The 26721-nt window shown below is 39.8% G+C and overlaps 1 protein-coding gene across 2 annotated transcripts in view; it reads left to right on the top strand.

Moving 5' to 3' along the window:
- Positions 1-9755: 9755 nt before the first annotated feature.
- Positions 9756-26721, top strand: part of tspan32 (tetraspanin 32) — a 58886-nt gene continuing 41920 nt past the window's right edge. Inside the window, exons 1-3 of one of the 2 annotated variants that reach the window (XM_062967645.1) lie at positions 9756-14282; positions 15201-15318; positions 15783-15880. In XM_062967645.1, coding sequence (XP_062823715.1) covers positions 14217-14282; positions 15201-15318; positions 15783-15880 — 282 coding nt within the window. In that variant the 5' untranslated portion in view covers positions 9756-14216. The remainder of the gene's footprint in view (positions 14283-15200; positions 15319-15782; positions 15881-26721) is intronic. The other variant, XM_003214822.4, reaches the window with a different exon arrangement.

The raw sequence follows: 26721 nt of genomic DNA on the forward strand, positions 1-26721 counted from the left end.
CTGCTTGAATTTTCACTAGCCTGCATTATTCCTACACTCAACTATCTAATCGTTCACTTCTGAATTCACACAACTAAATGCACTTACAAATAACATTAAAGGGATACTGGTTCCTTGAATAATGTGCTGCTTACCTCCAAACATCATAGGTATTGTCATCTTATTTTTTTTTAAAAAAAATCTTTCCATTATTTAATTGGCTGCTGATACAGGATTTTAAAACTTATTGAGCGAATGAGAGAGTTTTGTCAATGGCTTTTTGGAAGAACAAGTCCTCGAACCAAAGCTATATGCTTATTGACACACAATAGTAATCAAGAAGGAATCTGATAGGGGTCATATGGATTCTTCCTAATTCCACCTTTTTTTTCTTACATATTTGATAATTTTGGCTTTATTGCACTTCCCATCACAGATATTAGATTAATTGGTCTTCCGGTTTTCTCCAGGTAATCTTTAAAATGATGTTATCCATCTGTTGACCTTCTAGTAAGGTGCTTGATTTTAATACTGTACAGGGGTCCTCAAACTTTTAAAGCAGGGAGCCAGTTCACCGTCTCTCAGACTGTTGGGGGGCTGGACTATAGTTTGGACAAAATGAATGTATTCCAATGCACACTGCACATATCTTCTTTGTAGTGCAAAGACATTAAAGAAGAATACAATATTTAAAATGAAGAACAGTTTTAACCAAAATAAACTTATCAGTGTGGGCCTGCTTTTGGCTGATGTGATAAGTTAATTAGGATTGTTGTTGTTGTGTACCTTCACGTCATTTCAGACGTAGAATGACCCTAAATCTAAAGTTTCAGGTGGGGGGCAGGTAAATAACCTTCGAGGGCCATGTCCAGCCCATAGGCCTTAATTTGGGGACTGCCTTTAATAGTAAGCACTTACGTAGTGGAACCAGGGGCTCCAGGGTCAAAGTTCTAGAATCATTTAATTAATACTGTCAGTGTCATCTGCCAGATGCACACAATCTAAATATCCTTGGACTTTCTCAACTTAACCTCAGTCATCACAGTAGCTCAGGATACAACAGATTTTCTAACAATAATGTATTATTAGCTGCCTATTTAAATATATGGTATTTCTACATATTAAAATAAGCAGCTCATAATACATTATTGTTTGATTTTGGTTTTGAATGGACCAATAAGATCTATCTGATTTATAAACACTTGCTTTGTTGTAGAGGTGAAAGCTGCTGGAACTGTCTTTTGATAGGGGCTACTCAACTATACATTTTAAAACTCTTTTGTGGGAGCAGTGGCCTACAGGGGTAGTCATGATGAGGGTCTAAGCTTTGGAATCGGTGGCAAAAAGAGACAAATTATATCTTAATACATACATAAAAGTTTCACAATTAAGAACATTCAGGTGTTATCTGGACCTTCTAGCTTGTGAAATAATGATTTGTCAAACATCCCTCAGTCTTTTCAGCATTCTTTTGATACCTTTATTTTGAAGTCTGTCCCAGTGGGTGTAATATTATCCTTCATTTTGTCTTCACAATAACCCTGTGAGGTTGGCTTGACTGTCCTAAGGTCATGCCTGTAAGTGCTGTGGATGATTGGAGATTTCAGTTTTATCTCCCCAGCCTTATAATCTACCACTGCAACAAATCTATTTTTACTAAAACAACAATACTCTGATTTTCTCTGTTTCCAACAGTTCAAACTCAATCACCCATCTAAATGTTCTTCACCTTCTGAGCCCTATCAACATTGGCATGAAGACAGCTTCTTTTCCTGATCTGTGGCTTGGGGCAGTGAAGTAATCCAACACTAGCATTACAAGAGAATTAAAACAAGACATCTCAGGCAGCTCCCTCCCGCAACCAGCCAGCCAAGGAGAGAGAGGTAAGTGTAGGGAGGAGTTGCTATAGGCAGAAACACTTCTATGTCTTGTGCTTCTCAGCAGCCGCCACGGTGCGGTGCGTGTCTCAGGAGCAGCATAATGCCTCTGGCTCTTTCTACTACAGCCTTTTCTGCCTCTTCCCACATCCCCCACTACATCTTGTGTCCTGTGGTGGAAAATCAGTTGCTAGAGCTAAACAGTAGATAATGTTTTGACTTCATTTTGTGTATTATGCAGGTCTATTATCATCATCATCATCATAATCATCATTATTTATATCCCACTTTATCCTTCTAAAAAGAGACTCAAAGCGGCTCACAATAAAACCAATACAGTATCATTAAAAACCTAAAAATATACAAACCTTTAAACAGAATTAAACATTGACATAAAAGAAATTCTCCTTATTACAAACAACACTTTCTTATGAAGTAGCACATGTTGCTGGCCAAATTATTCCAAAGAGAAAGATTATGAAAACCAACTGTGCTTGCAGGTATCATTGACAAATGTAAGTGATGGTTACTCTCAGGCACTCAGATATTTGTTGTCTGCAGTGCTAATTAAGGCAGTAAAATGTTCCCCTGGAGTACCACTGGAGTATATCCACAATTCTGTATCCACAAATTCAACCATCCAAATCTTGAACATATTTTTAAAAAATCATACCAACAGTTAGACTGTATGCCATGAGGTTGTGTGTGTGTGTATCAGTATATGTATATGTACATATATGTACATTTCTGTCTTCCCACAACAATTTCATGTACAATTCTTATCTCCAACAACATTCCTTGGGTAGTTTTCTTTTTTATATTCCCCCATGATTTTATATTCATGTTTTTATTATTTAACCTTAAAAGACATTAATATTTATGCATATTATATGTATGTTTATGTATGTATTTTTGCTTTTTCTTGTCAGGTAAATGTCTATGTAAAGTTTTGTATTTGACCATTTCCCTCTTTGGCATCCTAATCACTTGCTTTAAATTAATTTGAAAATGCCTGAGCCCCTTTCTGAGGCACATTCTGAAAACTTTTTTTCAAGAATACCCTTTCCCTATATACACTGGAGGTCTTTTTTAAAAAGGATTTTTTTCCTGGTTTGATTTCTTTTAAACCAACTACAGTCAAACTTTGTTCCCATTCACTGTGGAGTCACATTATGAATTTTAAGCCTGGCAAACCCAGCAGCTCGCCTCCCTCCCTTCACAACCTCTTCCGCTTCTTCCCTTCTTGAAAAGGAGACAGGCCTGGGTTTAAAAGTTTATTTTAGCTTTGATTGTGTGTCTCTGCTAATGCATGTTAATCAGGTTTCACAATGCATCCTTGTGAGGCACCAGAGAATGCAGACTTGGGCTGTGGGGCTTTTTGTTCCCAGGTAATTGTGATGGTGAAGGGGAGCTTGCTCTAATTAATTTAGTTAGTGTATGTTTTGGTGAAGGAAGAGAGCCTTGGTGATTTATCATGCCCTGCTTTTATTCTCTTTAGCCGGCAAACTCCAGTGCATATAAGCATATTATAGCCAGTAGGTGAAAGACTGAATTCATGGAGCCAGAGTCAACATCCCTGTTATTTTCTGCTTGGTTCAGAGACTGGTTTTTACAGAAAGAAGATTTTCAATGCTTCTTTAGCCATTTATGGTCTTGCAGACAGTGATTATCTGAATGGCTATGAAATTATTATTTTTTTCTTTTTCCTCATGCCAGTCCAAAATGTAGGTGAAGCAAGGGGATAAGAATTTTGGCCCTTCCCATTATATTTTTCTTCTGTCTCCAAATTTCTTGCACTGAAGTAACTTCAGAAATACAATTTGGGCATCCAAACAAAAAGGGCAGGCAAAATGACTAGTGCAAATTCAAGCATAGAGCATCAGAAGAATATATTCATATGGCATTGTTACCCTAAGAACAAACTGTTAACACAACGACTATTGGCAACAATTACAAGTATGGGAATCATGTAGCCTTCATTGTTGCTGTACTGCAAGCCTCAACAGCCTTAGACCACCAAACCAATGGTGCTGCATGCTGGCATTCATAGTTCAATGTTGTCCAGAATGCTGCATGATTTCAACCCCTGATTTGTATCGTTCTTGATATATATATGTGCCTTCAAATATGGCAACTTCATTACTTTCTTAGGCAATGAATATTCAGACGTTGTTTCTCCAGTACTTTTTTTTGTAAATATAACCTACAGCGACTGGTATTCATTGGTGGTCTACCATTCAAGTGAATCCTGTGATTACTCTCTACTAACGTACTCTAAGTCTCCATAGCTAAATCTAACTTGTATAAGGATCTCATGGAGGAGAGTTTGTCAGTTTTCATCAACAAGTTTCTCTGTTTCTTCAGGCCCCTTATTATTCATATTCCCAATTGAGACCCAATATAATGTAACTAGCTGTGCCCGGCCACACGTTGCTGTGGCATTGTCTGGTGGTGTTGGTGAGAAATTGTTGAGGTAGTGGTGGTATTGAATGTCTGTTGTATGGTTGTCTTTATGTTTAGTATGCATTTGGTTGTTTGTGTACTGTGAAAGTGCTAAGGGTAGGGGGGGGGGTCTATGTCCCTGTGTAGTATTGTATAGTATTTATTTGTTGTCCATGTGTTGTGAATGCTTGGATTATGTCCTGCTGCATAGTAGAAAGGGTTGGGCTGGATGGCCCTTAGGGGTCTCTCCAAACTCTTGTGCCTGTCCCCTGGGCTGAGTAGGTTGCTAGGAGACCAAGTGGGCGGAACTTAGCCTTGTAACTGGCAGCAATTGGATAAAAACAATTATTCCTCTCCCTCTAATTAGGAATTTATTTTTCTTTTCTTTTTGTTGTATCCACCTAGAGCCGTGGATGATGGGTTGTGTTGTCAAATTTCGAGGTTGGGGGGCCTGTAGTTTTGTTGTTTTGTCCGCTGCCCTGATGCCATCACTCTTTTATATATATAGATTTGCAAAAAAAAATTACACAGTTTTTAATGACGATTCCAGTCAAGGTAGATACAGTTCCAAACTAATGATCTTTTTTTGGACCATAATGGCACCTCATGTGAGCAACTGCTGAAAACTTATATATATATATATATATATATATATATATATATATATATATATATGTGTGTGTGTGTGTGTGTGTGTGTGTGTGTGTGTGTGTATATATATATATATATATATATATATATATATATATATATATATGTTCAGTTCCTAATATGGAAGTAGTCTTGAGTTCTCATGAACAATATTGTACTATTTGGACTTCAGTTGTATGCATAGATCCAATTTACTCCAAGCACGTTTCCCATAATTTAGAGTTTCAGCCTTGCTTGGGGTAGTTGCTTAAGGAAGTAATACATTTCAGTCACAAACAGAAATAAAATACTATGTGTGAGTAAAAACAACAAACCAAAAATGTTACATTTGTATTTTATTTATTTTTTGTATTCAATAAAAACAAATATTATTAATAATTAGCTTTATTTATACTCCATCACTTTCCCAGCAAAAACCTCATTGTTGTTATGTATTACTTGTAACCCATTCATACTAAGAACAGATTAGTACCCGCACATTCAATAGGAGAATTAAATGTACAGAAAGTACATATCAAAATGAAATTAAACTTGCAAAGTTAATTCGTGCTCACTCTTCCCAGCTTTGTCTTATCCATTCTGCTTCAGTGTTTTGTACAATAGGTGTTTTTTAAACAAAACAAAAAAACAGTGCTGGTGATAGGAGCAACAATAGTGGCAGGAACAGTTATGCAAAGTGTCCCAAAAATGTTTATTTGTTCAAAATGTGTCTGACTTCTAGCAACCCTGAGATGAATCTGTCTTTTCTGGAGCTGCGATGTGTGACTCACATATAGCTTCAATGTCTGAGCAAGGAATCAAACCCTGGTCTCCAGAATCATAATTGAAGACTCAGACCATTACACCATGCTGTCTCTACAACACTGATTTTATTCAAAAACAGAATAAATTATACAAGCAGACAGCTTTTGCTTGCAGGGATGAGCTGTGACTGGTGCCAAGCATAAATTGTATTTATTTACTTAATCTCCTTAATCCTGGGCAGGAACAAAATAAAAAAAAATATGAATCTGTAGATTAAAGCCAGAGAGAGAAAAAAACAAGAAAGAAAGAAATCAATCCTGAATCTCTGGGCTCAAGTACATTTCGAAAGTGCATGGTAGATCTTTTTTTTTAAAGATTATAATTTTTTGGAAAGGCATGACTTTTAGAGATCATAACCCTTTGGAAAACCAGAAGCATTTGGAAGTGTGACACTTTCTGGAGATCAATTGGCATTCACACTATTTGGAATAATCATAACCTTTTGTAAAGTATGATCTTCCTGAGAAGAGTTAAAATTTGCTTGAGCCAATCTTCTCCTTAGTGGTAAATATCCACTAGTATTCATGCAAGGCAATTTAAGCTTCTCAGTTGTTAGACTGATATACCTGGTTATTTCTTTGAACTGTTATGCCAATCCATAAAATATAGAGCGGATCTGTAGAAGTGTTATTTCAGTTGCCCAAAAATGAACTTCTCTCTCATAAAATATATTGGTTTTTAAATCATGCTCTCAAGATATCAAAATAAGTAGTTTTGTTAAAAGTAACATAGTTGATTTACTTACAAACTTCATGTATTCAGCATGCAGGTACATTTCTTACAGGTTCAAAGTTTAAACAGTAAGTTCTCTAAAGAATTCTGTTTTAGTCTCTTCTTTGTTGCATACAAACGAACACTCTCTTCAGTCTAATACATTACTGAACATTGATTTAGTAAAGACTAACTATACACTGCAGCATTCTGGCACTGACTGACTTCTAAACTGTACTGCACACTATACTGAGGTAAAAAAACGGCTTCCAAAATGGAGCCTAAGTTTGAATAGTCCCAGATTTGGTCACATGGTCTGCAGTCCCTCCTACAGCCTCAAACAACATAGTTAAGGGAAACTGCATACTAAATCATATATACACAATATAGTAAGCAGTCTCAATTATATACATAACTAGTATAGGAGGCTTGTAGTAGGTCGCTATTTCCAACAATTTATGTATTTTGTATCAAAAACATTGCATATATTAGTATAAAACTGATAAAAATAGAAGGAGCACAAGTGGTTAAATATTTTTGACCAAAAACGGGCAACAGTGACCGCATTGTCTGTAGCCTCAAACAATTCCTCCTCTGTATATGAGGCAGGACACTGTGGACAAACATAGAGATGCGGTTGTCTGTTCTGCTCCACAGTCGCACAAGGTGGAGGATTCTTTTAAGTAGTGCAATTTAGCTATTTAGCCAAAAAAAAACAACCTAGTCAAGTAAAACTGTATTCCCTTTGTGATCAAACTGGACAAGAAAACTAAAACATACACCAAAGTTAATAAATAGAAGTCCTTTTTTGCATTTAGTGCACAAAATCCAGTGGAATTGTGAGGAGGGGAGGCTGAAATCCCTTTCCTAGAGCCACAGTTCCTTGCAGACCTTATGGGCAAGAAACACTCTGCCAGAAAGCCACCAGGGAAGGTGCACATATCACCTGCTCCTAAGGCCAGTCCTAAGGATCAATATTCTCTTTCATTCCAGTCCTTCTGCTGCTGGATCTGCATTTCAGAAAGGGAGGAAAGAAGATAAGGTAAACACAGCCAGAAGGCAAAGTTATTTGTGGATAATGATATTATCACCCAGAGAAACCTCCCACAGAGCTTCTTGAAGATCCTATTGCTGTAGGTTCCTCCTTCTCTCTTGAGGTTATCCACAAGATTTTACATCAGATTAATTAATCCACAATTATTGCACCAGCTTGCCACAAGCTTGATATTTTAATATTGTTTTATAAGTATCCTTCACATAGGACTATGGAAAGGGTGCCCAGATCTCAGGGTCTGGCCCTTGAGTCTCAGGCCTGACCCCCTTCACAGATCCTTGGGGCAAAGGTGGGAGAGTGATGCCTTGAAACATGTGTGCTTTTATTTCTTCACTTTCTACCTTCTAGAGTAAAAGTGAAGGAGAAAAGGTGAGAAAATAGATTTGGGCAACTATTTAGATGAGGAGGAGATTAAAGAATCTTAAAGAATGTGGCTGTTTGGATTTTGAACCTGAACTTTTTCTTTCATAGTTGGAAGAGACTACAAGGGCCATTCAGTCCAACCTCCTCCTAGGCAGGAATCAAAGCACTCCCAACAGATGGGCATCCAGCCTCTATTTTAAAACTTTCAGAGAAGGAGACTCCACCAGGCCCCAAGGCAGCATATTCCATTGCTGAACAGCTCTTATCATCAGGAAGTTCTTCCTAATGTTTTAGTGGAATCTCTTTTCCAGTAGTTTGAAACCAGTGTCCCATTTCCATACCTTTTATCATTTGATCACCCTCTTCTGAAGACAATCCAGCTTGTCAATATTCTTATCAATATTCTTCTTGAACTGTGGTGGTGCACATTTCTGCATAACCACTAAAACAAAAGAACTCAGGCCTCTTCCTAAATTACATATGGTCTCCTAATGACATTTTAATCTAAAAACCAAAGAACTTTAAATCATAAGAAACCAGTGGGGTTTCTAAAACCTGGAAGACAGGGCACAGTGCCTTCCAGACAGAGAGGAAATGCATCATTTTCCAGATATGGGAGGTTATTAAGGCAGATCTCGTTGTCTTAATGTTATTACATATGAAAGACAAAACTACCATATACCACATCATATCAATGGTCCTTGTAGATCACTGTTGTCTGTTTCAGACTCAGCTCTCCAGGATTTCATACCTTCTGCCACCTTAAGTCCTTTAAAATGGCTATACCAGGGACTGAGAACCCCATGTACACTGACCATTTGATGCATTTTCAAAGCAGTATTGAAGAAAGTGGTTTTGCTGTGCAGATAATTACATAGGAAATCCTGGAACAAGTTTGAGGCCCAGATGGCGATTACACAAACTACAGATTACTGGTGCACATTAAGGCACATTGTATGCTTTTGTGAGAGTTTGTTGTCTGGTCACTTCAGTTTGAATGACAATAAAGTTGTACTAGAACACCTAAATTGTCTAGATAAACCATATTTATCAAATTCATGAGCAATCACATTTATGAAAGTTATACCTACAATTGTGAAGGGCTAACTGTACCATATATTTTGTCTTTATAGAGCAGGCAGGCCCACCTTCAGATTTAAAACACAAATGCATGGACAACTGTGCTGGATCAAGCAGGAGAGGGCCCTTCCACATCTGCATCAGTGCTACCCATTCTACCCATATCTGGTACCCCATGCCTGTTCCCTCAGTATTTCTCTTGGCTTCTTCTTGGTAGGGGGAGGCTTCCATCTCCACATTACATAGCAGCTTCCTCCCATTTTATGGTAGTCTCTTGAAAGAGCATGCATGAAGCAAAGAAAAGCTATCCTGTTTGCCTTTAGCTTCCAGGCAGTAAGTTGTGCTCCTAAACAACTGAATGGGTTGCAGGGGGTTTGCTAAATGGCAAGAGAGTATAGTAACCCCTACACATTTTCTGGGATTAGGATGGAGGATTCCCATGCAAGATTTTTAAAGGTAGTTTATAAAAATGAGGGAACACATTCCTAGGAATCTCTAGGTTCTCCAGCACAACTCTGTGTTTAACTTCCACCAGAAATTGGCCATAGAATCAAACTGAAGGACCCAAAGACTCCTAAAGAGGTATTCTCTCAAGGAATCTTAAGATCATCCAGTGTGACCGTGGTCAACTTTCGGCAGAAGCTGATAGTAGAGTCACACTAGAGGACCTAGAGAGTACATTTTAATCAAATCTGCAAATATTCAAATCCACAAAAGTCAAACCTGTAAATGTCCGTGATTCTCAACCTGGGGGTCCCCAGATGTTTTTGGCCTTCAACTTCCAGAAATCCTAACAGCTGGTAAATGCTGGGATTTCTGGGAATTGAAAGCCAAAAACATCTGGGGATCCAGGTTGAGGACCACTGTGCAAGGTCAACTGTGCTTCTTAAGAAGAGCCTTAAGACAGCAAGACTTGCATCCCAATCCTAATTTTCTGTGTGACCCAACTTTCTGTGAAAGTTAAGACAAAGAAATTGTTAAGGATTTAGTGATCTAGCTTTTTGTTTGCTGGCACTTTCATATCAAGACTTGTATGTATAAATAATTCCATTCTGATAACAGATAATTCTCCAGGGCTTGTTAAACAAAGCCCTGCCTGACCAACTACTGTATGTGGTTACTCATTGTACACAGATTGGCCGCAGTCCTCAATTTTCGCTGTGACTGCTGCCACCTGCAGGCCTTATACAGAATGGCAGAGAAAATATTTGGGCTTCACTGGATGTAAGTAGAACTGAGCAAAGAGCATTTTGTTGGCTCGGTTTAGGGAGGGATTCCCAAAACCAAAAATAGGTCCCCATTAACCTTAGCCTACCACACCCTCTCAGCTTCAGAGGAAGGTGAAGGCAAATCTCCCTCTGAACTAATCTTGCTGAGAAAACCCCATGATAGAGGCACCTATCTGTAAGTCAGAAATTAATTGAAAGCACGAAGCTGAAAAAAAGCAGCTGATGAGCAAAAATTTGTTGCCTGTAGCAAAGTTCTAAACTAAAACTAAAGGCAAAATAAATAATAAATTAATTTCAATAATTTGTATCAACATAAACCAAAATCTAACAGGCCCAGAAAGAAAGGGAGTTCTTACCACCAAAAGGATAACTGTGAGCTCCAGGGAGCCTCCTTGGGGTTGCTCTTCCACAGAACGTAGTAAGATCAAGAAAGCTCTGTGTCTGGTGGTCATCTAGTCATAACTGTAGTGTCACAGTAGAGAAGTCCTTTCCCCCATGTCCTACTGTGATGTATTGCCCCTACCAAGAGGACATAAACCTCAGTTCTCTTGGTATTTATAGTGAAAGGTGTTCCTCCAAGTATTTATTTATTTATTTATTTATTTATTTATTTACAGTATTTATATTCCGCCCTTCTCACCCCGAAGGGGACTCAGGGCAGATCACATTATAACACACATAGGGCAAACATTCAATGCCCATAAACACATCAAACAGAGACTGAGAGACACACGCAGAGGCAAGTTAACCTTCTTCTGAGGGGATGTTCGATTCTGGCCACAGGGGGGAGCAGCTGCTTCATCATCCACACTGACGGCACTTCCTCATTCCAGGTCGTAAATTAGTAAAGTATTTTGGTCCCAAGTCATTTAGAGCTTTCAGTGTTATTACCAACACCTTGAATCCTCCCAGAAAAGGCCAAACTGCTGAAAGATTGTTCACACTCAAATTAAATGCAAAATCACTAACTTCACGCAGTGACAATTTCTTCATATTTTTTCCTGCTCTACGTTGATGCCCCTGATGCATATCAGAGCAAGTGCACTGCTACGTTCTTTTGCCTTTGAGGCCCTCTAGTGGAGAAAACAAATATACATACAGCATTATGCTTTCTAGTTTAGGTTAAGAAAAGTATGAGCCTTCAAATTACCTGTTGATTTATGACAATCTCATGAATTGCACATGGGTTTCTTAGGCAAAGAATGCTCAGAGGTGGGTTGTTATTGCTTTCCATTGACATATAACCTGAAGCATTAGATCTAAATGCTATGGCTGTGCATGGATCTGTTTTGAAAAATGGGGTCTGGTTGGTCCGGCCAACCGTCACAGCACAGGCTCTGCCACCATTTTTTCCAGCTGCAATAGACCACATGGCTGCTGAAAACTACTGCTTTCAATTTATTTTGGCTACACATGGAGTGTGGAGAGGTATTGTGAGCAGGCTTCTGAGAGAAACATATCAGTGATCTAAATTTCCAGTGCCTCTTGCAGTTCTGCATGGCTTGGCTTGCTTTTTGACTCAACTAGCAGAGCAGAAAAGTTTGCTTTCTACACACTTAAGAAACTGCCACCGATGGTGCCCTTCACACAAGGCAAGCTTCAAATGTGAAGTAGAGGTATCTTACCATTTCTAAAGTCACCATAAAATGTGGAGATAATTTATATCTTTTTTTAAAGAATAGCTAATGCTCCTTCAGGTGATGTGGCTCCATTGAAATAAGTGTTTAACTCAGCTTCATTGAAAGGGGGTTGAGGGCAAGCGATCACAGAAAGGGTGGTTTCTTAAGTTTGATGCCTTTAATCCAGATTTTATTGAAAGATATAAGGAGAAGCGATCCCAGAAATTGGTTTCGTAAACCTGATGCTTTTAATCCATATCTTTTTGAAGGATATAAGGAGAAACTATCCCAGAAAGGAGGGTTTCTGAAGACTGATGCCTTAAAAATGATGGAAAGGGGAGCCTCGTAAGCTACCCATTGCCGCCAGGGGGCTGGATCTTCCTGAATTTTTTGGTTGCTGGATTGAAAAACAGATTACAGTCCCGCTGAATTTAGGAAGCTCCTGAAAAATTGAAAGAGAGGGCCACCAAATTCGGGCCACCAAAAACAGACTGCGGTTTAGCCAAATTACACACCACTACTAAATACCCTAAAGACACCACAATGGTTCTCAATCTGTGGGTCCCCAGATGTTTTTGGCCTTCAACTCCCAGAAATCGTAACAGCTGGGATTTTGGGGAGTTGGGATTTTTGAGAGTTGTAGGCCAAAACACCTGGGGACCCATAGGTTGAGAACCACTGCTATAAGATATGCTTCTTGACTTATGGTGATCCCATTAATTTCATAGGGTTTTCTTAGGCACAGTATACTCAAAAGTTTTGCAAGTATCTTCCTCTGAAATACAGCCTACAGCACTTAGTATTCATTTTCGGTCTCTATCCAAGTACAAACCAGGAATGATCTTGTTTAGCTTTGAGTTAAGATGTGATTTAATGCCTTTAGGGTACGAAGGCCCTAGAGATGTTCTAAGCAGAAGATACCACTTTCTTGCAGTCAGGAATTTTCATGCTAGGGTTACTTCAATCTCTTTCAAAAAGAACAAACACTGTCCGGGTTAAATGAAAGTTTGTTTTAAAAAATCAGTTTAGACTTATAATATAATGCCTTGGAGCCACTATTCTTGTAGGTAATTTGATTAAGGACCACTGGATGTTGAAACAAAAGCAGGATGAGTGCCGCATTTAGAAAGCTTAATCTGCTACAGCTCATCAGTATGTACATAACTGGAAAAAGTACATAGCCTGAATTATCATCATTATTGCAATGAGCATTAATTTGGCAAAGCCTTGATATGGTCTGAGAAAACTCTATTACTGATTTGTTTTGCAACATTGATGTGGCTTGGGGAAGCTGTATCAGGATAAGAGACTGTTTGCTGAGTGTTAAGCTTTATACAAAAAATATAGAATACAATCAAAATGGTGGATTACAAAATGAAAATTTTGATACAAAGAGCTGATTATCAAAAGACACAGGGAGCTGCGGAGAAGAAGGAATTGAACAAAGTGGAAAACACAGTTATATGGCACTCATACAAGAATGGAAACAAACAGAGTATCTCCAATTAAAGAACTACAAGGGAATATACAAGCGTATCAACAATTATTTGGTCTACCAAGGCTTCAACTCAGATGGGGAGGTGCCTATGAAAAAGTCCAAAATTTGGAGAAGAGGCAAATGAATCAGATACTTAGGGCAAACTCTGAAAGTGCAGAGGGAATAAAACTCCAAGAGAAGAGGTTATATCTTCAGGCAAGAGAAATTCGGGAGACTTAGCTTTCAGAAGCCAATCGGGATAAAAATGGATTATAAGGAAACTATAACTTCAAGCTTCTGTGTACCTAGCAGTTCGAAAACAGTAATGTAAGTAGATAATTAGATAATTAGGTACCACTTTGGCAGGGAGGTAAAACGTACCCCTGAAAAACATGCCAGCTAATTCAATCAGGAAGGCGTCCATGGACATCAGCTTGCTTGGTATGGAAAAGGGAACAACACCTCCCCATGGCTGAGTCGAGCACAGCCTTGAGATGCCGGAAATGAAAAAGTGCGAATCCTTGTCTCTGTCTATGTATTGTCTGTCTGTGTTATTAATTGTGATGGCATTGAATGTTGCCTTGTATATATTCAGTAATCCGCTCTGAGTCCCCACGGTGAGATAGAGTGGAATATAAATAAAGTGATTATTATTTATCCTCAAATATTTATGAAACATAGAGGACAGTGAGTGTATGGCAGGCATGTAGCAATTCTTTAAAGAATAATTCTGGGTTGCAAAGGAATAGAACGTTTTGAGCAAGGCACGACTGGTAAAATAGGACTACATTTCCCAAGGTGCAGTGCTGCAAGTTCCACCAAGAAGCCAAAACTCCCCCCCCACACACACACACACACCTCCTAAACAACCACTTTAGCAACGTCTTCAGCAGCATGATTGCCAGTAAGTGACAAGAAGAAGAGGAAGCCATGAGACAGAGATCCTGGGTCCGAGCAATGAAGTGTCAGCTGCTGGCGGCTAGCCTGTTCATCATGGTAATGGAGCAAAGAACTATGCAGAAACTATGCTTGCTGAACAAGTTCACTGTAATTTTGATAAATGTGACTATTTAATTTTTATTCAGAAAACTGTTCATTAAACTGACTTGCTAAGAGAAAGAAGAAGTGTCTAGTTAAAAGCGTGAAGACATGTGTCCAGGGCCTTATCACTATTCCACAGCACTGCCTTTTCTTATCCACAAGCTTGTGGTTTGCCACTCTAAGAAAGCTGAGAAAAGGCCCTGAGAAACATAGCTTCAAGTAGACACTGGAGCCTTATACGTAAGAAAACAACTGTTTAATTTGTTTGCTCAGGGAAAGTGTCACTTTTTCAATAGATAACATAAATTTAAAAGATTTTAAATATGGATAGTGCATCTATCATTTCAGGCAGATTTTTGGGTGAATTTGGAATTCTTTCTGTAAAACAACTTTTCTTTATTTGACTGGGAAATGAAAGTACACTTTCAAAACCTCATCCTATTAGTTCTTTTAAGTAATATGTTGTTTTTTTCTGCCATTACTAAAAGTGCTTGATTACTTAATTAGTGTTGCAAAAGGACCAAGGGATAATCAGTAAAACTGCCACATTTTAGAAATAAGGGTTAGTTAAAGCATCAGCAGATTTAATTTAGATGCATGCAGTTGACTGTCCTACATATTTTGAATTGTACAGTTTGGTAAGTCTTAATTTATGGATTTTAGATTTTAAGATTTCTAATAGTTTGTAATCTTTTTCTTTACAATTTCCAGTAGTCAGTGACTAAATTGTAAAAATTAAACTGAAAACTTATTTTTAAGCACACTTGTATATAAAATAACTTCAAATGCGTCAAAACACCATTACTGCCATCTGCTTCCTGATTTGTAGTCCTTCCTGTATGTTTGCATTCCTCGACTTCCTTCTCTTTTCAGTTGCTTGGATTATCAGTAAACATTTTGAGCATTGTCACCTACTGTGGAAAGCACTTTACTGTCATAAAAGATGCCTCCTTGGACAAAAACGCCTACTACCGAACTTTTCATAGTGTTGGTAAGTTTTGGGATTTGGGGAAAGAAAGGTCTCATATTATGCTACAGGGTCACCAAAGTGAAATTCTTCAATTGGTGTTGGATTGTGGGCCACATCATCCCTAGCCAGATTAACCAATATTGGGAGATACAGTTCATCTGAAACTGAATATACGACTGAATGCTATTATCTAACTTCTGGTCCCAGCATACCATAGAAATGCTAGAGAGGACCAAGAGATGTCTAAAGAGGCATCCTAGAAAGCATACCATAGAATCACTTGGAGAAACTAGGAAATTCCTAGAGAAATAATTTCCCCCCCTAGACATGGCAAATGAAACTAGATATGGCTTCTGCAATTACAGGGGTTATAGCGTAGATAAAATAAATTTAGAAAATTATCTAGGCTAATCATCATTGAATGGAGAACATCTGAAAGTGATGGAATTTTGCATCCTTACTTATGCATGATCTCCGTTCCTCAGTTTTCTACACAGGGATATGCATCGGCATCATTCTGACTGTTGCTTCCCTACTGAGTATTGTTGCCACAGTGAGAGAACTGGAGAGTGGCATGGCAGTGGTAAGTAGTAATAAAGTTGGTCTTGACTGAGGATTGCTCAGCTGTCAGTGTGGGGTTTTTAGACAGTTTAGCCATATAACAAGAAGCATCTCTGCATGCTGGAGATTTCCATAACATAGGGCTACAGGGGCCCACTTTATACTGCTAGTGATCTCTGAAGAGATGTATTTCATAGCTATTGAATAAAGTATCTCACACCATGTGCCATTCCTGGAAAGCATTGATGATAAAAGAATAACATTCAATGACTTACTGACAAATGAAAATAAACAGTTTGCAGTCTCAGGTAGTATCTACTTGAGACTTTTTAGATCACCAAAATGTGAAATACTTGTGTTATTTTAATTTGATTAACCCCCATAGCAGAGCTGGAAAGCAGCAGCATCTCCATTTTAAGGGTCCTAGGAAATGACAGAATGGTTTATTTAACTGCTGTTTTGGGATTAATTGGTAGCAAATATTATTAAAGACAAAATTATTCAGCATACATAAGAAAGAGTCTTACTGAATGAGCATATAGGCTGCAAAGATAGGTCCCATCTCAAATACCTTTTAATGTCGTTTCAGAGTGGCAAGTATCTAGATGGAGTGTTAGAATAGCCATCAACAATATTACTCTTGACTCCTTTCTTAGACAGTGTGGTCCTCCAGATATTTTTGGACTGTAGCTTCTGAGATTCCTTACCATTGGCTATGTTGGCTAGGTGTAGTGGGAGCTGGAGTCCAATAACATTTAGAAGGATCTATACCATGGAATTGAGTCTTCCCCTAAAAATGCTGAAAACAGAAGTGAACTTTTTGTCATGTTGTCAGTTGTGACCTCTAGCTCTCACTTGTGAATGATATGGCAAGAGGTTCCTGCAGCCTACAAGACAAATGAAAACAGTATAGATGGATATTTTATATATCCAAATTAATGTATGCTGGTAGAAACAAGATAGCAAAAACTCCTCAAATACTTCCAAGTGATGTTATTTACACAAAAGCAATATTGTAGGACATACTGTTAGAAAAGGGTTTCATCAATTTCTAGATACTAAAAAAGCTCATTTCTTTGATGGACCTATTAATATTGTCTAATATTGTACTTACACTGTTTAATGTACTGTTGGGATTTTACTGGATGTAAATGAATTAGATTCCAATAGTCTTTTCTAAGACTTTATTATATGATGTTATGATAATTTCTTAAGCCATTATTTCAATTTCCTCACTAGATATTAGTTTTTTCGTTGTGCACAAAGCTCAGCAAATTGTGCTATTTGTAGCACTAGCTTTATCAGTAGGAATGGGCTGAGCCAGATAAGGGAATTATATAATTAGATAAGTGGGGAAATGCTTTCTATCAATTTTCACACATTCACCAATAGTCTGATATTGGTAGGGTTCTCAGATCTCAGGATCTGGCCCTGCTCCTCCTACTTAATGATTGCTGTTTTGTGGGTTCTCCTCTCTTATTTTTAATTTCCTCAGTTGCATATTCTTAATTCTATTGCATTTGAGGAAGCTATAGTGTCATTTCTTGGTCCGAGGTGCCCGTGGATTGTACCATTTTCAACATAAAGCATTGTCTTTTTATTCCGTTCTGCTAGGGCGGTCGATTTCTTTCTCTTTTAACGCTTAATTTTACTTCTCTTTATTTTTCATACTCTTTTTCTCTACTCTGCATGCTCATCTCCTTCCTTTTCCTTGTATTCTTTTTCTCCCTCTCTGCAGTGCTCTTAGTTGCACTATTCATCAAGCATAATGTATCATGCTTAACAGCATCTTTAGGATTTGACTCCTGGCTCTGCCTCACAACATCTTCAGGTCATCCCTACATTTCAGAATATGGGTCTGAAATCTCAAGGCCTGGTGACCCTAGATATTTAGAAGCCTTAGTCCAATCTTTGGCTAAAATACACAACATTTGGTTAGAAAGCTTTGGGGCTGGACATTTCATGCCACTGACTTGATCACTGAGTGCAATATGTGGGTATTAACATGGGTGATATCAGCTGCCACTACTTAACACACAGCTTGACTCTGGCTGACAACTGGGACCACCTCTGCTGTAATTCTTAAATGAGACCACATGGGCCATCTAGTCCAATCCCCTGGCATGCCGGAAAAACACAATCAAAGCATACCCGAAAGATGGCCATCCAGCCTCTGTTTAAAAGCCTCCAAAGAAGGAACATCCGCCTTATAGTTGTATGAACTATTTCCTTCTGCTGTTTCTTGTGTGGTTTGCATAAGCTGTCTTCAAAGCATCATCTCTTATCTTGTAATAAAGCTAGAATCAGAATTCACTTCTGATAACCATCTCCGGCATCTGAGTCTATTAAGGCTTCTGAGCTCATAAAATCTAAGCTCAAGCCTTTTTAGATATTAAAATATGAGGCATCACTTTGTAAGGCAAGGGAAGACAATTGGTGTGGAAGTGCAAGGATTCGAGGTAAACATGGCGAGAAAGTCCAGAAAAATAGAGAAGATATAGAAATGAAACAAGAAAAGAAGGGAGAAATGATTGTAAAAGCTAATATTATCCAGATATTTACATAGGCCTGAAATGAAATTAACCTAAATTACTATGAAAATGGGATGAAATTATGGCAACATGGAGCTTTGGTGTTAGGGGCACTTAACTTTGATATACAAGGACAAAAAGGCTGTTTTAAAATATTCCTGCAGACCTACTTTACTACTTTTATGCAGATCTACTGAAAGTGAAGTAATTAATATTGGCGTTTCTTTTAAGTGGAAGATGAGGCTTGGAATAAATGGTAACAACTATATTAAGGAAAAGGAACAGTATTTATTCTGGGAGTTATATCCAGAGGCAAAGAGAGAATTGGGAGGCTCCTGGAAGCTAGATACATAGAAGAGAACTTCTCCTAAGGGAAGGAGGGAGGAAAATAAGGGCTGTTCTAGGGGGAGATAGAGGTTACTGGGACTCCAATATGTTAGCTGTAGTTCTCAGGATTTATAAAAATATCCAGATGACATTTTTGTTGTCCCAGAGTATTTTCTGGCTGTTCCTTACACCAACTGCAATATTTTATTTCCATCCTCAAGTGAGTTTTCTTTTTATTCCAAAACATGTTAGAAAAAGTGTGTATCTTTTCTTCTTTTCCACTTTTAAAAATGTAACTTTGAATATTGTGGTACATCATGGCACCAGTAAATTAACATTGTTGCAATATAAAATGTTTTTTTTTAAAAAAAAACAATAGAGAAGAAAAGATATATTCTACAAAATCAGTTTAAAACACACACACACTTTGTAGAAGCCCTATTGTAGAGCAAAGAGACCAAAAAAGCCCTCCCCCCCCCCCCAAAAAAAGAGTGGAACATACAGATGGCAAAGGTGACAAACAATTGTCGAAATCTGATAAAACTCAAGGAGTTATATTGCAAGAATGCATGCTTCTTTAGACAAATATGGAGGAGCCCAAATATCAGTCTAGGCAAAAAAGAGTGTGGTTAGGCAAGTCAAAGAAGGAATATAGAGGGTAATCTTCACTTTGTTGTATTCTGCTTCTTCAAATGGGAACCTTTGTGAGCTATGCTGCTGTTTTCTGCCTTCAAGTCATTTCCAACTTATGAACCTATCATGGACGGTTTGTTTCAGAAGATTTGTTTAAGATTTGTCACTGCTTCCCTCTGCAGCAGTTCACTTTCCAGATTCCTAACCAACACTCAAACCACTATGACTCTCAAACAATTCATAGAACCACAATACAGTGATACCTCGAGTTAAGAGTTTAAACTTTAATTTGTTCAGTAACTGAGCTCTTAACTCAAACCACTCTTATATCATGTTAGCACTCCCTCTTGTGTTAGTTCTTTACTCAAAATGCTGCTCAAATGTCAAAGACAAGCCTGGGGCGAGCAATGGCTCTTAACTCAAAATGTTCTTAAGTTGGGATACTTTTAAGTCAAGGTCCCAATGTATTTTACATTCATATAGGAAGAAAAATTGCCCATTTTGCTGAATTCCTATGGTCTTGCAATGGTAGTCTAAGAGATGAAGGTACCTGAAGCACCATAATTTTGTAGGATTCATCTCCCTTCCCTTTTTCCTTACTATGAACCTATCCATTCCTGTCCACCTTGATTGCCTCATGGATCTGAAATGAAGAAAATGTTATATATGGAAATCCACTGTGAAGGGATGGCAAGCAGCCAGGAGTAAAATAGACCCTGGTGTATTTTTCAGAAAGCAGCAGTAGATGCTGTCATGACTTTTGGGTTTATCTTCTAGTCATATAACAAAAGTACTGCAAAGGTGCTGCTTATTATCAAGTCGAATTGCTCATTCAATAACAAATAAAAAACAAGCTAAAAAACCATGAGTGTTTGGTCACAAAATATTAAGCCGCACCAGTCTAATTATTATGTTTCAGAGGCAGAGAACATTCAGTATGTTCCCTTTGCATGGCAAATATTAGAATTGTTCAAAGGACAATGTTAGGAGCATGCATTAAATAAAACTGGGTGATTGTTGAAACTTTGAATATAGCCTTGTGTAGAGCAATAATCCAAGTCCCTCTTGCACTCAAAAAGATATACAAAATTTTTCTCTGAGTCAGCCTGCAGAACATTGAGTAAGCACTCTTTCTCCCTTGGCAGGTCAGCAATTGTAGCTTCTTGAGATAGCAAAGGTCCTTTTGACCAGTCATTCAAGGATGTAAGTACACTTCCTAAGTTGTTGGGATGCATCCAGAATCTTCTGTTATACCCATCAACAGTGGTACACCATATATTGAAAATATTCCAGACCATTATGAGCAACCTTTCTAGCTTTATCATCATTATGCATGAGGAGTGATTGGAGACCAGTGTGAGCTTCAGGTGTTTTGTCTTGCAATTCTCATCAGTTCAAATAACGTAAAAAGCAATTGAAAGGCATTGTGAGAATTACACAACAGTATGCCTGGCATGCACCAAAACATCCAGAATGCTAAAGGTTACACAGTCTTGTTGCCCAAGATCTCTCTGTTCCAATACACACACAGTTGTGGATCCACTGAACTTATGCGTAGTAGCTCAACTCTTCAAGGCAACTTTCAGTTCCTCCCATATAACACCATTTGGAAATCATTAGTTTAAATGCAATACAGTTATTTGTGTCTTGGTCACTGTTTCTGAACACTTCATGGTTTCACTTGTCTCTCTTATTTTAAATTCCAACTAAAATCTATGCCTTGGGTTTAAGTAGGGACAATGTTAAGACTGCAGCTCTCATCAACTTGTAGCACTGGGTTAGGGCTGATGTGAATCAGAAGCCAGCAACTTGCAATTGGGGACACAATTCTTTCTTAAAGCTTTAGCCTTCATCCTAACCAAAGCAAAGCTGAAATAATTGAATTCCACCAAGTACTTGATTTCCACCTTGATGTCTGAATATTTATCATCTGCTGATTTTTGCTACCTTTTTCTCCCTTCTGATGAAATTTTGATGTACTCTTCAGAGAACCATGCATATACTGTGGCTGCTACACGAATAAATGGCTTGGAATAATCCTATGTCTGTATTCAAAAAGGAAAATGTATTTTGAAACCTTTACATGATGTTCAGGGATATACCACAAGAGGGAGACTGGTTCCTAACAACCAAACAAAACTAGGCTGTGGATCATTACGCTAAATTAGTTGATCATATGTTATGCTTTGCTGATAATATAAATATAATTCCTATTATCCTCCTGAATAGATGACAAATGTAGACATGCATTTGTAACGTGAAGACAACCAGATGAAATCTGTCATGGAAAACAAGTCTATTGAATTGGCTATATAGGTTATTGTTGGATTAGGGGTAGATTCCTGGGGTGTTAACCCATTTTCTGGGAAAGACGAAGACTGGTTCACATAGGATTCCATCTCCTTTAGCACTGTGTGCAAGTGAAGCACTGAATCTCTTGGGCCCCTCTGAGGCTGTGTGAGTTCCACACAGCTGAATGAAATCCCACATTATCTCTTTGAACTGGAATATATGGCATTTTGGACTCAGATAACCCAGTTCAAAACAGATAGTGTGGGAATTCCTGCTCTCATATTTTGGGTTATATTGCTGTGTGGAAGACTAGTTTCAGCAAAATATGACAAACATGCAGTATGTGAATTACACAACTGCACATAATAACAACAGAACAGCTCAGCAGAGCTAGCACTCACCATCTTGAGGAAGGAAATAGAGAGAAAGACAGAGGAAAAGAAAGGGGGAGAGAAAGTGGGAAGTCTTAATGCACCCACAGACTGTCCTGACAATTTCTGTGAGCACATGGTCTGGTTGCTTAGATACATGGACATGTTGATGACAAAGCATTGCAATTGAGCAAGGGGGGAAAGTTTTTAAAATATATACAAAAGAGGCATGCAAGAAAGCACTATATTCCCTCTAAAGTCTACATTATCCTAATGGCAAATAGAAAAGGGGGATGAGAGAGAATGCATTCTTGAAAATATTTCCCAAGTTATCACTATCATCACATATACATAAGAACATGGGAATGCCTTCCACATCTACAGAATGTAATTTAAGTCAGATCCAGAATACAGTATCTACATGGCAACTTATTAAAAGAAGCTCGCTATATGTCACGACCCAGGCTACAGAGCACCAATAACCATACGCAGAGGCCAGATTCTATCTAATATCTTTATTAAGGAAATATATAAAGTTAGTAAAAGCAAATGTAAAAGTTAGTCCAGAAGTAGACCTTTCAGGGAAGGTCAAAATTAGTCCAAAGAAACAATGTCCAATATGAAATATTAAGGTCCAAAGTTGTAATCCAATAACCGAAACACTCACTTTGCCAGGCAAAGTGAGGGGAGATGACAAGGTCCTTTAGTCCATGAACTTGAGCGAGGCTAGGAAATAACTTGATACTTGAAACAAGGCTTGAAACGTGGAACAAGGTAACGAGGAACAAGAACAAGGTCCGTGGAATAACTTGGTAAAATCCGTGAAACAAGGCAAGGTTTAGTCCTGGGAAAACAAGGCAAGGTCCGTTGGTAAACAAAGGCTGGGAAACAGGAGCGAAGGCTGGAACCAAGGCAAGGCTTGAGCAGGGACGAGGCTAGAAACGGAGCGCGCTGTCCAGACACAACTCGCTCCGGAGGCTGACGAATTGACTCCGCAAAGTTACTCCGCGGGTAAAACACCTATATAGAGTCTAACTCTCCCGCCGAGAGCAGTTCTCTGGGAACCAGAAACGAAAGCTAATCTCTGAGACCAGATGTTTGACTCCTTAAAGATTCTCATGGAAAGTAGGCTTAATTGGCAAATTCTTAGCAATTATTCTCGCACTCCTGCGCGAGGCTGCTTCCAAGCCTCTCTGTTGTTTACAAAACTCATGGCGAGAAAACACTGGAGATGTAGCCTCAGTATTTGTTTGACATACTTCTGGAACATAATCCTCTTGCAGGTGCAAGGTTCCCAGATCTGGCTGGGAAGAATCTGTCTGGGAAGAATCCAGTTCTGACTGGGAAGGTAAAAAACCCAAGTTTTCTTCTTCATCAGGTATCACAATGTCATGAGCAGGACTACAAGGCCCATGAGTCATCACACTATCCCCCTCCTCAAGCCCCCTCCCAAACTGGGACTCTCTCCCCGAGGTGCGAGGTCGTGGCTTGGCGGGATAGGTCTGATGGAAGCGACGGGTTAGATCAGGAGCGTGAACTGTGGAAGCGTCTTCCCAAGAGCGTTCCTCAGGGCCAAAACCCACCCAGTCAATGAGATATTGCAGGCGGCGGCGGTGAAAGCGAGAATCCAAAATGTCCTGAACCTCGAACTCGTCCTCCCCATCCACCAAAATAGGGACGGGGGCCGGCCGGTCTACATCTGGCCGCACACCATCCGCCGGAAGAAGCAGGGAGCGGTGAAACACTGGGTGAATGCGCATTGAGCGCGGAAGTTGGAGTTTGAAAGTCACGGGGTTAAGTTGCGCCACCACTGGATAGGGGCCAATGAAACGGGCATCTAACTTCCGGCAAGGGCGATGGGAGGGCAAAAAGCGAGTGGACAGAAAAACCCGATCTCCTACCTTGATTTCGGGGCCCAGCTGGCGATGTTTGTCCGCGTGACGTTTATAGTCCTCCTTGGCTTGTTCCAGTTGCTGGAGCAAAAGTTGTTGCACCGCTGTGAGTTCCTGCAGCCAATCTTCTGCTGCGGGAACTTCTGAAGTTTCAATGACAGGGGGAAAGAAACGTGGATGGAAGCCGTAGTTTGCAAAGAACGGCGTTTCTTTTGTAGAAGCCTGGACTCCATTGTTGTAGGCAAATTCCGACAGTGGTAACAGAGAAGCCCAATTGTCCTGTTGGTAGTTTACATAACAGCGAAGGTACTGTTCCAAAGTGGCATTGGTGCGCTCCGTTTGCCCATCCGTTTGGGGATGATGAGCTGAAGATAAACGAGAGTCTATGCCCAATAGTTTTTGTAGTGCCTTCCAGAAACGAGAGGTGAATTGGGATCCACGGTCTGTGACCAAACTCTTGGGCAATCCATGTAGTCTGAAAACATGTTGGAGGAATAAATCTGCAGTCTCTTGGGCTGTGGGAAGACCTTCACAGGGAATGAAATGGGCTAACTTGGTGAAAAGGTCCACCACCACTAGGATCGTGGTGAATCCACAGGAAGGTGGTAAGTCAGTGATAAAATCCGCAGAAATTATTTCCCATGGGCGAGATGGGTTAGGAAGGGGGTGTAGAAGCCCTGAGGGCTTCTCCCTTCTTATCTTGGAGCGCTGGCATACTGGGCAGGTGTTAACATATTTTCCAAATCCTTGCGGATCTTGGGCCACCAGAAATCTCTTAGGATCAAATGCATGGTTTTAAATAGTCCGAAATGCCCTGCTGGTTTGCAGTCATGACACAGACGAAGTGCTTTTTCCCTGCCCGGTCCGGGTGGGATATAAACATGATTTCTATAGCAAAGCAGTCCATCTTTAAGCGAAAAGGGAAAATGCAGACCTTGACGAAGTTGATCCTGCGCCCAGGCATCTGCTTGCTGACTAGCCCTGATTTCTTGAGCACAGATGGGCCCTGGAGTAGAGGGAGTTGAATCAATGGGAGTGGATTTGGTGTTCCCCACTGTGAGCGTGGCAAAGTTCTCGGGTTGTAGTAGTTGGGATTCAAAGGTCTCCTTGCGTCCTGCAGCGTATTCCGGTTTACGTGACAGGGCGTCTGCTTGCTTGGTTTGGGCTGGGGTCACATAATGAATCTGGAAGTTGAAACGTTCAAAGAATAAAGCCCAACGTTGCTGCCTCTGATTTAGCTTGCGGGCAGTTCTTAGATGTTCTAGATTCCGATGATCAGTGTGGACTTCAATGGGAAATTTGGCCCCTTCTAGCCAATGTCTCCAAGTTTCAAAAGCTGCCTTTATGGCTAATAGTTCTTTTTCCCAAATGGTATAGTTTCTCTCTGGTGCGGTTAGTTGACGAGAATAATAGGCACAAGGATGAAGGTGATCTCCCACCGGTTGTAGGAGCACAGCCCCAATTGCCACATCAGAGGCGTCCGCTTGCACCACAAAAAGGGTTTCAGGATCTGGATGCTGAAGGATTGGCTGGGATGTGAATAATTTCTTTAGTTGCTGGAACCCTTTCTCTGCTTGATCAGTCCAGCGGAAGGGCTGCTTTCCACGGATGCAGCTAGTGATTGGGTCAGACCAGCGGGCAAAATCTGGAATGAACTTACGGTAATAGTTCGCGAACCCCAAGAATCGCTGCACCTCCTTCTTGTTAGTTGGCGCCCGCCATTCCAATACTGCTGAAACCTTGGCTGGATCCATGGAGAGCCCTAGAGGCGAGATACGGTATCCAAGGAAATCTACCTCTTGTAGATCAAAAGCGCATTTTTCTAGCTTGGCATAAAGTCCATGATCCCGCAATCGTTGCAACACCATTTTGACGTGGTTCTCATGTTCTGATTGTGATCTAGAAAACACCAAAAAATCGTCCAGGTAGATTATCAAGAACCTATCTAGATAGTCCTGGAAAATGTCATTGACAAAATGCTGGAACGTTGCGGGAGCTCCGCATAATCCATAATTCATAACTCGGGACTCGAATAATCCGAATTTAGTCTGGAAGGCGGTCTTCCACTCGTCCCCTTCTCTGATGCGAACTAAGTTGTAAGCTCCCCGAAGATCCAGCTTGGTGTAAACCTTGGCTCCTCGAAGTCGGTCTAGTAGATCCGAGATTAAGGGCAGGGGATAGCTGTTCCGCTTGGTGATATTATTCAATGCTCTGTAGTCCACCACCAAGCGTAATTCCCCTGACTTCTTCTTCACAAACATCACTGGGGAGGCGGCTGGGGATTGAGAGGGTCTGATGAATCCCTTGCGAAGGTTTGTCTCTATGAATTCCCTGAGAGCTTCTTGCTCTGGTTCAGTCAGGGAGTAGAGATGCCCTCGCGGGATCGGGGCCCCCTCCACCAAGTCAATGGCACAGTCATAAGGTCTATGTGGGGGTAATTTTTCGGCTTCTTTTTCATTGAATACATCCCAATACTCGGAGTACTTCTTTGGCAAGGTGATAATGGGCTCGGTGTCTGTGGCATGGCAGACCTTGGCTACGAGGCAATGGTTTTGGCAGTACTTTGAAGCAAACTGCAGTTCTCTGTTGGACCAGGAGATGCTTGGGTCGTGAAGTGTCAGCCATGGAATCCCCAAAATCACAGGGAAATGGGGAACCTCAGTAACAAAGAAGGAAATCTCTTCCATATGTTCCCTTATCCACATCCTGGTGGGTTCCGACCACTGGCTTACGGGGCCCGTCTTGAGAGGGCGGCCATCGATGGCTTGCACCACACGGGCATTCTTGAAGTCATGATATTGTAATCCCAGAGAGTCG

Source organism: Anolis carolinensis, chromosome 1, assembly GCF_035594765.1.
Source record: "Anolis carolinensis isolate JA03-04 chromosome 1, rAnoCar3.1.pri, whole genome shotgun sequence".
Lineage (NCBI taxonomy): Eukaryota > Metazoa > Chordata > Lepidosauria > Squamata > Dactyloidae > Anolis > Anolis carolinensis.